The sequence below is a fragment of the Aotus nancymaae genome, unplaced genomic scaffold, assembly GCF_030222135.1.
Source record: "Aotus nancymaae isolate 86718 unplaced genomic scaffold, 86718_ANA_hifiasm-v0.15.2.pri h1tg000040l, whole genome shotgun sequence".
Taxonomy (NCBI): domain Eukaryota; kingdom Metazoa; phylum Chordata; class Mammalia; order Primates; family Aotidae; genus Aotus; species Aotus nancymaae.
The window spans coordinates 83383198-83397214 of record NW_026988454.1 but is presented as its reverse complement, the minus strand read 5'-3'; the positions used below and the strand labels follow the sequence as shown (position 1 = coordinate 83397214).

General features: G+C 35.3%; 1 protein-coding gene across 3 annotated transcripts in view; it reads right to left on the bottom strand.

Annotated features, from left to right (window-relative positions):
* Window positions 1-14017, bottom strand: part of ME1 (malic enzyme 1) — a 216514-nt gene that overhangs the window by 16271 nt on the left and 186226 nt on the right. For all 3 annotated transcript variants that reach the window (XM_064360881.1, XM_064360883.1, XM_064360882.1), the window contains one exon: window positions 609-714. In XM_064360881.1, the coding sequence (XP_064216951.1) occupies window positions 609-714 (106 nt within the window). The remainder of the gene's footprint in view (window positions 1-608; window positions 715-14017) is intronic.

The following is a 14017-nucleotide window of genomic DNA, read 5'->3' as shown; positions in this document are numbered from 1 at the left end:
AGTGCTATAAGGAATATAAAGATTTGTGACATGTGATCCCTGTCTTCCAGGAGGGTCTTATCTACTTCAGCGTTTCTCAGCCTCAGCACTACTGACATTTTAGGCTGGATAATTCCTTGTCACAGGGGCTGTCCAGTGCACTGTAGGATATTTAGCAGAATCTTTCAGCCACCTCTATTGGTTAGATGTCAGTAGCCCCTCCCTTTACTCCCGTTCCAACCCTGCTGCCCTTGTTAAGACAACTAAAAGCTTCCAGGTTGCCAACTGTTTTCTGCCTGGTAAAAATCTCTCTTATCTGAGAACCACTGTCTATCTGGAATAATCAAGCCTAGAAAAGTGCTGAATGTGCCAGGTATTAGCAGGCTGACAGAGTTAAAGAAGGAGGCCACATACTTCAGTGCAGATCAGTAAGAGAAAGAAGACAGGACTGAAGTTAAAAATCTAGGTCTCTACAGGGTACTGTCACTTGACTGAACATGTGGTTTTGTTTTTGAATTCAAAGGGTTAGAATTTTAAAAAGGATAAATTATACCCCCAAAATTGGTAGTAAAAACACCAATCAGGTTAAAATGGTGGGCAGGGGGAAAGTGGAAGGAGAAAAAGTTTACCTATGAGGGCAGTTGGTTTTATTTCTTGAACAATGGTTTCTAGGTTCTTCATTTCTTCATGTTCATGGGCAAACTTCTCTTTCTCCTGTGTTAAGGAAGCACGTCCCTAAGTAAAGCAAGTAAGAAAAAAATAAGAATCTGCCAAACATGTAAAAGAAATTTCAGTATATATATTAACAGTATTTATGTTTAACATTTTTATGTATGATGTGTTATAGCTATTCTTAAAGTCTCTTCTTCAATTGTCAGAATATTATTTCATTCATTCTTTCAACAATATTTATGTGTTAATGTTCTAGGCAACAGAGATATAACAGTGAACAAAACAAAGTCTTTCCTTCATTTTTTTTTTTTTTGATGGAGTCTCGCCCTATTGCCCAGGCTGGAGTGCAGTGGCATCATCTTGGCTTAGTGCAACCTCCGCCTCTCAGGTTCAAGCAATTCTCTGCCTCAGCCACCCAAGTAGCTGGGATTACAGGCATCTGCCACCATGCCCAGCTACTGTTTTTGTATTTTTAGTAGAGATGAGGTTTCACCGTATTGGCCAGGTTGGTCTTGATCTCCTGACCTTGTGATTCACCTGCCTCAGCCTCCCAGAGTGCTGGGATTACAGGTGTGACCCACCACGCCTGGCTGTTCCTTCATTTAACTGATATTAAAAATCCTAATTTTACAGACATGTGAGAACTAATTAACAAAATGGCAATGCAAAATATCATTTAAATAATGATATTGTTTGCCACACATTGTGTTCTATAGCACATCTCAAAATCTGCAGTTGGCTTTAGCTGTAGCACTACCGATTTATTCTAAGAAAGGAATTTGAAGCTATATTTATGTCATTGTTAGATTTTTCTCAATAAGTATTCATTTTTATGTTTTTAATCTTCTGATTATATATGTGCCATGTGTTACCTAGTAAATATCTAATTATAATATTCTAGCTGTAAATTTTAAAAATTTGACTACATAATAAATTACTGCCTAATTTTATATGGTACTTTATGACTTACAAGTTGTTTTCATATATTTCATTTGATCCTCTCAACAATTCTGAGAAGCAGGGCAAGTATAAGTAGAATCATTTTACATATACGGAAACTGAGGTACAGAGGTTTTAAGGAACTTGCTCGAGGCAAGAGATTGTCCTGGAACTCAGTCCAGTCTTTTCTATATAGCACAGAACCACCCTGGGCAAAAAGCTTAACAAATAGTATGTCACAAGTCTTTGCAAATCGTTAATAATGAAGATGCTATAATTTTCTTGCTTTAAGTGGTTACTATTATTTTATTTCTGTTTTTTTGTTTGTTTGAGATGAGGTCTCACTTTATCACCCAAGTTGAAATGCCATGACGTGATCAGAGGTCACTGCAGCCTTGAACTCCCAGGGTCAAGGGATTCTCCCGCCAAAGCCTCTCTAGTAGCTGGGACTACAGGCATGTACCACCATGCCTGGCTAATTTATCATTTTCTTTTAGAGATTGGGGTCTTGCTACATTGCCAGGCTTGTCTTGAACTCTTGGCCTCAGGAGGGATCTTTTCACTTCAGCCTCCTGAGTCACTGGGATTATAGGCATGAGCCACTGTGCCAGGCCCTGTTTTTAAAAGCAATATACTTAATTATAAAAAAAAATTGGAAACATATGAACCTCTTTGTGATTGTCTCTTCATCTGTAAATAAGGATAATAAGAATTTCTACCTCGTCAGGTTGTTTGTGGGGTAAATGAAATGTAATATATGTAAAACACTCAGGACTGTACCTGGTTTGTAACAAGAGCTCAATGCTAGTTGTTGCAATTACAATTTTTGTGAAGAAGAAAAATAATCACAATTTCAGCACTTAAAATTTTGGCATATTTTTTCCTATTGATAGTCTGCTGTAAAGTGCTACTTCTGTATCACTGTTTTCCATTATGAGTGTAACATCAGATTGGATGGCTTTCTAAAAACAGAATTCACCATTAGTCATTTCTAGATTCTAAGATGTTATTATCTTACCTCTTCCCTATACATCAAAATATACTACATCTGAGATACTGTGAATAATAATCTTATTTAATTCATTCAGAATCATATTTGAAGGTTGCTGTTTCATATTCATTTCAGCGGAGAACGTTCTCGACTCTAGTAATATTAAGTTGAATATCATTAGTCCATACTCATGTTCATCATGCTTATTAAAGAAAACCTAGTCAAAGGAATCATATAATTCAGTTTTTTTCATCAAGAAGCATCACACTGCTCAATAAAATTCATCTATTATCATTGCCTTTTTAGAATCAGTCATGGGTCCAAAAGAACATACAGTTGATGTGAACCTAGACTGATTTTGTGAATAAACAGTGTTCTCAAACACGTCTTTTGTATTTATGAAACAAGATTTTTAAAAATTGCCTTTTATTTTACTTTTATTTTTATTTTTTGAGACAGTCTTGCTCTGTCACCCAGTCTGGAGCGCAGTGGTGCAATCATAGCTTACTGTAGCCTTGACCTCCCAGGCTCAAGTGATCCTTCCACCTCAGCCTCTGAAGTAGCTAATTGTTTTATTTTCTAGTAGAGATGAGGTCTTGCTATGTTTCCCAGGCTGGTCTTAAACTCCTGAGCTTAAGTGATCCTCCTGCCTCAGTCTCCAAAAGTGTTGGGATTATGGGTGTGAACCAGCATGCCTGGTCTCAAAATTGCCTTTTCATATTTTAAAATCTATTACAATGCTGAAATAATTACAATTCTCCAGTTCTCACAAAGTTTGCAATGATTGGGGGTGGTGGTGACACCTAATCTTTCATTGTCACCTCTCTTAGATTCACAGCTAGGAAATTTATTTTCTTTACATATCTCAATCGTGGAGATTAAATAAGCATTATCCTAGCATGTAGAATGTGGGTAAACCTAATGATAATTTATTAGTCACAAATAAGAAAACAGAGGTATTTGAGGTATAAAAGAATTATCCTCAAATATTTTTTGATAATCATCAGACTTTGACTTGGCAGAAGTGGTAGATTCAGTTGGTTCCAATTCCTCGTGATCCCTTTCCTGTCAATCTTCTTTGCCATGTAACTGCAGTTTCTTCTACAAAAGGCAGAATATATACTCTCATCTTTGTCTTTGGACTTGAACATGTGACTTGCTTTGTTCAATAAAATGTGTACTGAAATAAGTGTGCCAGCTCCAAGCCTAGGCCTTAAGAAGAACTGGCGTTTCTGCTCACTTGCTTGTGGCTTTGTCATTGCTTTAAAAGTATGTGACAGGCTGGGTGTGGTGGCTCATGCCTGTAATCCCAGCACTTTGGGAGGCCAAGGTGGGCAGAGCACTTGAGTTCAGGAGTTCGAGACCAGCCTGGCACCCAACATGGCAAAGCCCCATCTCTATTAAAAATACAAAAAAGAAAAAAATTAACTGGGCATTATGGGTCATGCCTGTAATCCCAGCTACTAGGGAGGCTTAGGCAGGAAGATCTCTCAAGCCCAAGAGTTCAAGACCAGCCTGGGCAACATAGTGTGACCCTGACTCTATAAAAAATAAAAGCTTTTTTAAAATTATGCTTTAAGTTCTGGGATACATGTGCAGAACGTGCAGGTTTGTTACATAGGTATACACATGCCATGGTGGTTTTCTGCACCCATCAACCCATCATCTACATTAGGTATTTCTCCTAATGCTATCGCTCCCCATCCCCCACCCCCAGCAGGCCCTGGTGTGTGATGTTCCCCTCCCTGTGTTCATGTGTTCTCATTGTTCAACTCCCACTTATGAGTGAGAACATGCAGTGTTTGGTTTTCTATTCTTGTGTCAGTTTGCTGAGAATGATGGTTTCATTCATCCATGTCCCTGCAAAGGACAAGCACTCATCCTTTTTTATGGCTGCATAGTATTCCATGGTGTATATGTGCCACATTTTCTTTATCCAGTCTATCATTGATGGGTATTTGGGTTGATTCCAAATCTTTGCTATTGTGAATGGTGCTGCAATAAACATACCTGTGCATGTGTCTTTATAGGAGAATGAAAACATCAGCCGGGCATGGTGGCATGCACCTGTCATCCGAGCTGCTTGGGATGCTGAGGTGGAAGTATTGTTTGAGTGAGGAGGTCAAAAATGTAGTAAGCTGTGATCCTGCCACTGCATTCCAGCCTGGGTGACAGAGCAAGATCCTATATTTTAAAAAAAAGGTGCATGACCTGGCCTGCTGCTGGTCTGGGGAGAATGAAAGCCTTGTGAAGCAGATGTGCACCCATCCTCCCATCCTGTAGCTAACAGCCACAGAGCCAATATCTTCACAGCTGTCCCATCTGACCCAAAGATAAGTAATAAATAAATGATAATTGCTGTATATCTCTTAGATTTTGTGGTTGTTGATAATATAGCTGACTGATACAGAAGTGATTTTAAGTTTGATTATATATTCCAACTTCTCTTTAACTCAATATTGTTCCTAGCTGTTGCTCTGTGAGTAGGAAGTTCTTTTCCCTGAAGGGCTTTGATGAAAAGATGCTTTTGTAAACTATATGCTACTTCAATGCTCTTATTACTGCCTTTATTACTTGACAAAAATAATCTTGAATTATGAGAAAGAAAAGAGCAATTCTGGTCATGGATAGGAATAGGAATTTAAAACCATTTGACAGTTACTGTTTTTTAACTGACTAAATCATTTACAAACAACTTTTGGAAGTAGTGTAAGCTAAAATTCATGACTATTTTGACTCTTAAACAGTGAGGAGAAGTACCAAATAAAGTTGCAGCTTAGGAAGGCATATTTCCTGGGAGTAATAATTTTCAGCTTCGAGCATTCTAAACAAAACATGATACAGTTTTGGCTTGTTACTCTTTCCCAAAAATACATGGACTAAACTGCAGAAGTAAGGCAAGAAATTCAACTAATATCCTTCTGAAGCCATATGTGGCAAATACCACCAAACTCCTAAATGCTTCTAGCACGACTTCCTGTATATTTGCGGCTAAAAGTCTGAACTATGTTCCCCAGACTCTCTTGCAGCTAGACTTTCTGCATGAAACATGTCATTTGCCAAGCTGATATATCCTCATAGCACATTAAAGGAGAAATGGGCATCATGGTGACCATGTAGCTCTTCTGGAAGCTTGTGCTGGTGACGTTTTGGTTTTTCTCAGGTAGATATGGCAATCTCTAGTATCTAGTACACTAACAACAGGTAGATGCTAAGTAATGGTGGTGGCAGCTACCATATCTGGTAGCTTTCCTGTTTCTGGCTGAAACGCTAATTCTTGAGTAAGCAGTAATAGCAGTGGCCACAGTAGCTTCCTTGCTGACAGAGATTTGTATTGCAAGAATTGTTACTTAAAACTTAGCATGAAGCCTAATTCTTCAAGAGTTCACAGAGATTTGCTTTTTGGGACATTTTTACAGATAAGGGAACTTGTCTAATGTATGCTAGGTTCTCTACAGAGAAAAAAGATCTCAAGATAATTATTTACCTACTCCAAACTAGCTATAGTCATCTCAATGAAATGTTATACAATAATCTTGAGGGCTGCTGAGAAAACTTATGTCTATAGAGAAGACTGAATGAATCTCAGTGTTTGCCTATTAGTCTTTTTGGCTTTCCACTAGACAACATGTAAATATTATGCAAATACAATTGCACAAATTTGCTAAATTATCTTAATATGTCACATAACTTTTGTTTCCAAATATTGAAACTCTTTTTTCATGCTGTAGCAGAGAATTCTAACTGCCCATCAATATTCTCTTTTTTATTATTTATTTCCATTCTCTCCTTTTTAATAATAATATTTCCAGTTTTTGCTGGCTACATAGTTTCCCAGGTGAAGACTGTATTTCTTATCTTCCTTGCACCTTGGAGGGACATGAGACTACCTACTGGCCAAAGGGATGAAATGAAAAGTGATGTGTGAAACTTCTGAGTTGTGTCCCTAGAAAGGAATGAGACACACTACCCCACTTCCATTCTCCACTCCCCTCAGCTGACTGGAAGATGGTAATAAGTTAAAATCTTCTTTCCGCCCTGCAAAGGATGGTGGTTACATCCTAAATTCCTGGTCTGCGTACCACTACAATATTAGGTGGCAAAAAAAAAAAAAAAAAAAAAAACAAGAAAACACTATATCTTGTTTAAGTTACTATATTTTGGTGTCTCCTTGTATAGTAGCTTAACCTAAAACCTAATTCCTTCAATTTAAATATGTGAAAATAGCACAGACAGACAGACTCAGAAGACTCTGCCTTGACAAGCTCTTATCTTCGAGGGCAAAGAAAGTCAGTGATCAAACTAGTAAGACCAAGAAAGTGTCCACACAATTTTGAAAGATTTGCAGTAACGTAAATTCTACCATATTTCTATATTTAGGCAATTCTTTTTTATTCCTAACCAAATAACTGCTTACTGCAATGTGATTCCATTTCTTTCCACTCAATTTTGTACCATTACCCTTAAATAATCTTTTATAAATCTGAAGACAGATAATTAATCACATCTTCATTTTTACCAGATAAGGAACCCATATCTGTTCTCATGGAGCCACTTTCTTTCTTATAATTATCAAAGTGGCTCTATTCTGAACTCTCAGATGCTTGTGTCACCCTCTGTATACCACAGAACCAAAAAAAAAAAAAAAACCTCTACTGAAAGGAATAACTGGTGACGAATACGGTCAAGGATATGCTGAAGGATTTTCCCGTTAATGTTCTACTAATGTATTCCAGTATCGTGTTTTATCTTTAAATAGTAGTAAAATATTATAATTATTCCTTACCTTACAGTTTATTTTGAAATAGAAAAAACCTAACAAAATGATTGTGAGAGACATGAATATTTATAAGATTTTTCAGGATTGTTAACAGAATAGGAATAAAAAACAGTAAAAATGGTTTAAGAGGAAAATGTGCCACCAGTTATCTTTATTTTAGAAAATGCTTGGGCTCACCAAACAGTAAAATTCCGCACAATCCATGGTAAAACAGCACGGCCCAGCATGAAACAGAAATGGTAGCTCCCAAGGCAGGCTTGTGAAAGCAGCTGGGTAGAGGTTCCTAGTCTGAAAAAATGACCAGTCCTAGGCCATTCAACTACTGACAAACAACATGACAATGAAAACATATCCAAACTGCTTCTGGCATGTAGTTAAAAATGTGCATATGATAGCCATAAACAATGAAATATATTCCTTTTCATTAGATTACCAAACCAAGAAGTAGTCACCCACGGAAGAAAATAAAATTAGCATAAGAGTAAATATCTTAAAGATGATTTTGCTAGCAGCTGAAATAACCAAATTCAAATTGATACATAATGATTGCTGCTAAAAGCTATACGTGAATAAGGGAGGAATTTGTTTATATTGTATGTGGACCCACAAATCCGTAATGTAAAATAAATTTAAAATATGGTAAATAATCTGAAAGTGAGAGATATATTCCCTATTTTCTTAATGCAATCACTTAAATGCCCTGAATTATCCAAAACAGCAAATTTAAAATGTTTTAATGTATTTTACAGTGTTGTCCTCCTCGCTGTTGATGGTAGTTAATATATCAAATTTTGTGATAAATTTTGTTGGTTAGGAACATAAATAACTAGTAGCAGAATGGATTCTAATAGCTAACATCAAATTTATGTTATTTCTGATAACTTTTCATGATATTCAGGAAAAGAAAGGCTCCACAATCAGACACAGAGTATGTCTAACAGACTATCCAACATGTACAAATGCTGGAGACAGAAAATGGGACTAAAACTCAGGACAGAGGCGTCTTTAGGCTCCTCTATGCACCACACCACCTTGGACAAGGCGTTGCATACTTCCAGTGATCTTGGTTTCTCCATCTATAAAATGGTTTGGATTGGTGATCATGGCAGTGCTGGTAAGAATAAACCAGATGTGTGCTTTTTAAAGCTAACTGAGCACCAGTCACGTGAGGAAAAATAGCCTAAGCTTCCAAAACAAACTCAGTTCCAGGGTGAGGTCCTGTTATCTCTTTGTATTTTTTAAAGAGCTTACCAGGTGAATAGAAATGATTAGCCAGTTTTGAGAATCAGTGTACTAAATGATCTATCATATCCCTACCATATGCATTTTTAAAAAGTTATGTGAAATGTTTTCAAAAACGTATACAATAATGAGTCTAAAGAAGACAAGCTATAGAATAAGACAAACTGGAAATAAATCACAGCTTTTTTTGGCTGATAACCTGAGATATAATGAAAAATATTTAAATTGCCTAGAATGGGAAACAAATAATAAAGAAGACAGTTGAATAATGTATGTAAAGAAAAAGATATATGCTTAATCATAAACATCTTTATTAGTCACAGTATAGCCACTGGCAGCTCCTAGACACTGAAGCCGGAACTTAGCCAGAAGACATTTCATCTAGTAAGAAGCCTAAATTACCCACAGCACCACCTTCAAAGGCTTGATTCCCGGTATGACTTACAAATGCTGAAAGAATGCTGAAAAAAGGCCAGGAATCACGAAATGGTAATATTAGCAACACCAAAAGTCTTACTTGACAAAACAGAAGAATCAAAAGACACACACACAAAAGATCTCCCAAGTATGTTCTCTACCATTTTCAAAATTGACTTGATGATCTAGTTTAGATTAAAGCAACTATTGGAATGTGATAACCTTTTCTAAATCCAGTAATACTGAGGCAACTACCTGTACCTTTGGACTTCTATTTTCTAGACGAATTGCTTATGTTTCTCTATTTTTTCAAAATCTGATTTGGAATACATATTCTTTACGCCAATAACTTCAGTTGGTATGGAGATGAGTAGATGTATTTTCCCTTCATTCTTCCTTTTCAGAATCCCTTGCTGAAATTTTTTTTGCCTTCTTTTGGCAAAGTGCATGTAGGCACCTCTTACCTCAGAAATCCCAAATTCTATACTGCTTCTTTTCTCTCTCTCTCTTTTTTTAAAGAGTCTCTAATTATGTCAAACATATTATGGATAGCTGAAACTTTATTTGTATTATTATTACTTTAATCTCCCCTCTTCCTTTATATTGTGATGACTCTTACTATATGGTAGAAGATATAACCAGATTGAATTACTACTTTTTTCAAAAGCACATAAGTTTTTAGTGGGGGTAGCAAGGAGAATGGGGCAAAGGTTGCCAAGATTTTGGGCTATCATTCCACAGCCCAGGAGAGGTATAAGTAAATTAGTTCTAGATTACCAGCAATAAATATTTATTCCTTCCTACAAATGGACTAGAAAACTCTTCCACAAATGCCTACATTGAATCCATGCCCAGTTGGACTACCTACCCTCATTTTACTGGCCTGTTTTTGCTGTCATGTCATTAGTTTATCAGAGATGAACCTGGCCCTGCTATGGATCTGTAGGGAGGGACTTCTCAGCACATAGTAGCATTTCACTGCAATTGTTGCAAATCAGGTATATGCACTTGCTAAAAAGTCCAGAGTTGTGAGAGTTCAGAGCCGTGTTTCATCATCTCATACAGATTAAATAAAGATAAATTATATGACAAAAGTATAGTAAGGGGAACTCCAACAATATTTAATTCTGTACATTAAAAATCAATGTTCATAATTTTCTAAGACTCACGCATATAATCTTTGGCCTCTGTTCTTTTTAATACCTACATGCATTGATCATACTTTATATGAAATGAAAAATGGAGAAAATAATCAAGCCAGATACTTTTAACCAGCTTACATGGTCTCTTGGGAGTTAGACTTTTTTTTATTAAACCACAGTGTATGAAATGTATTAACCATCATTCAGGGTGAAGGCAGCACCCATGAAGAATTCTGATAAAATAGCAGAGAAACTATAGTTTCAATAGCAGAGAAACTATAGTGTCTGTAGTTTCAAGCCCTTGACCTAGAGATTATACTCTCAGGAATGAAATAACTATATTGTCAAAACTACCTTTATAACATACAACATACCTTTATTCACTATCTCTTTCTACAAGAGCTAAACATTTAACTATAAATCAGAAAAATACAGTACAGTAAAATTATTTAAAACAAAAAGAAATAAAAATAAAAACAAAATTCAGACCAGTCTATGGCCTTATTCTGGGTTAGATAAAATCTATCCTTTATAACACCCGTTAATATCCTACTTTTTATTTTGATGTTCTGTTGTAGCATTAATTTGGTTTATTAGTAATATCCAAACTATAATATTTATTTAAGACAAAGATTAAATCTTAAACTTACTATGTGTGGAACTCATCCTGTTACTTCCCTTAAATTGGTCTGTTCTTTATTCCTTTTTTACATTAATGGCTGCACTTATCTTTGTGGCTTCTTATCCTCCCTGAAAATGCTCCAAATCACTGCAAAATGCAAATACTATGTTGGCAACATTCCCTTTTCATCCTCTCTTCACTGTCTTTATTCTCACTCTAATTTTTATTTTGAAAGCTTTTTTTAAAATTATTAGTTTTACATTAAAAGGTATTAATATTATTTGACAAAATTAATATGTCAATTATTTCCCATCATAAAACACTAAGGTATATTTAGTACTTTATACTAAAGTATAAAGATATTTGGGTATGATCTATGACCAAGTAATTGACTTCAATTAACCTTCCTGATACTGATGAATTATTTATAATATTGGTATTTTTAGCATAAATGCACATATGGATATGGGGTAAATGATGGAAACTGCTAAGGCTGTGATGTTGAAAGTTAAAAGAGAAAATGTGCTGTAATAATAGTTCCCTAGTGTGATGATGATATAACTTCAAAGATGAGCTGACTTCACAGTTTATATTTTAGTTTTTGGCATGGTGTTTTTAAAAAGTGGAGTTTCACCAAGAAAATTTTTTATTTAAAATTTTATGGTATTTTTACATTTATAAACAGTTACATTACAAGTTAATAAAATTATTACTGGTTCTCAGAAGATGTAAAAGTACTAAGGATGAAGGATAAAAAACACAAAAGAATCATGTAAATTTGAAAACAGGATTACACTAATTTACTGGTTATTCTAAGACTTAGTTCTGCAACAAAAGTCAGTATAAGGATTTTGACTGTTTAAAAAGCATGAAAGAGAAAGTGATTGAAACTTAATATGTATCTTTTATATTAAATAGTGTACAAGCTATTAAATATATAACAACCTTTTAAAATGTAACTTTATCTTGGCAAGCAGAACATATGAACTTCTTTATTTTGGCAAGTAGAATACATGAAGTAAGAGTGACTGACTAGGTCTAGCCAACGACTTCACAGTTATTCCAAGTATTATAATCCATGGACTTTGGAGTCTCAGCTCAGTAAATGTAAGTTACAATTGTTTGAGATGCTAAAATCTATACATTTTTATACAGATTTCAAGTAAAAATGTCATCAGAAACCACAAAATAAAACCACAGTCATAGACTTCCCCTTTTTGGACTCTTGAATATTTTATATCCCTAAGGACAACAATTTGTATACCTTTCTCTACAGCTCCTACTATTCCTACTATTTACATGCTGATGAACCCCAGATCCCTATCTCCAACTCAGACCCCATCCTCTGTATCAGTCCCATGTCTCCAACTGTCAATGGAGTATCTCTGTCTGAGGTCTCCACAGGCACCTTAAACTTACTATGTGTGAAATTGATCCTGTTACTTCCCTTCAAGTGGTCTGTTCTTTATTCCTTTTCCACATGAACAGCTGCATTACTTCCTAGACCCCCAAGGAGTCCACCTAGACTTCTTCCTCCACTATACCCTACTCCTCTTTCCATATTTCATCAGTGACTAAGTATGCCACATCTATTTCCTAAATATCTACTTAATTAAGCTTCTTTCACTCACCTTCATGGTCATGCCCCAATTAATTTTTATCTGGATTATTGAAACAGCTTTGTAACTAGTTCTTTTTCTCAGTTTCCCCTCATTGTAATCCATCCTCCACAATGCCATCAGCGTAAAGGAGAGGCAAACCCCCCTACACAGGTTTCTTCAATTGCTCATCTTTGGGGTTCAGAAAGTCCTTCATCTCTTGCCATCTGCTTCCTTTCTAATCTAATCTGTAAATGTCCCTTATACCAAAATATTTTATTTTGTACATGCTTATTCTTCTGCCTGTAAAGCCACTTATTAATTCATTTATTAATAAAATATTTGTTGTCAGGAATGTACTACACATTGTATAGAACTTTGAAGATATAAAGAGACAAAAGACATAATTTTTAGCTTTGATCAAGATATCTCGGTGCACTTGCCATCATGCTTCCTTTGTTTTAGTTTTGTATATAGGAAATTTAAGACATCTATGGAGACCCTAGATAAACTCCTAACTGTTCCTTTCCAACTTAGCTTAATAGACACCTTGTCTTGAAATCTTCCTCAGTATTCCCATCTTTTTCCTTAGTGCAGTTGGGAGCATCATCTCCTGTGCACCCTGACACCCATGAACATATTTTTATAACACTTTCATTTAGTTCTAGTTCTGTAACTCATGGCTTGAGTTTTTCTCACTAGGCTATGAGCTTCCTGATATCAAGCTTCATTGAATCCCCAGAGTCTGGAACAACACCTGATCCACAGACAATTTTATTCAGTAAATGTTCTTATTTCACGCCCACAACTTGTCACATAGTAACAGTGTACAAATTTTTATAGTTATGCTGATTCTTCAAAGCAATAGCAAATTTTAAGCTAAGAAATCCATACCAAAAGTCTTTCTTTATATATACTTATTTGCTACAAAAAGTTGTGCATATATTTTTCTTCATTTAAAGGAAAATATGTATATTGATTTTAAAAAACATCTTTCTAGCTTTAAAGGAACAGATTACTAACACTTCAAAATATTACATAAAAAGACATTAGAAATAATGTTTTCAGGTAATATCCATTTGATGTATTTCCTTCTCTGACTTTTATATACAACTGTATTTTAAATAAAAAATTATATATACTATGGTATTCGTTTTTTTATCTAATATTGTATGATGAATCCTTTACCATGTCATCTATTGCTCTTTGAAAACAATTATAAGCCTATACAGTATACTAACGTGGCTATTCCACAATTTATTTCACAATCATCCTTTATTTAGGTTAAGTGTAACATATCAGCATTATAATTAATGTGTTATAAACCATATCATTATTGTAAATAATCCTGCAATAACATCCTCATACATAAAACACTGTATACATCTCTATCTCCATGGGATGAATTCTTTGAATGGTAACTATTGGCTCAAAAGTATAAACTTTTAAAGGCACATAAAACAGCTTTCCAGAAAGTCTGTCTGTACACATTCACATTTATTTCTATACTACATTCCAGAAGACACTGCTTATCATCAGTTATTCCTAATCATTCATCTTCACACAGGAGGGGGATTTATATGTACTTTTCTCCTAGCAGTTTAAAGAATGACTGATATGCACAGGTGGCATAAG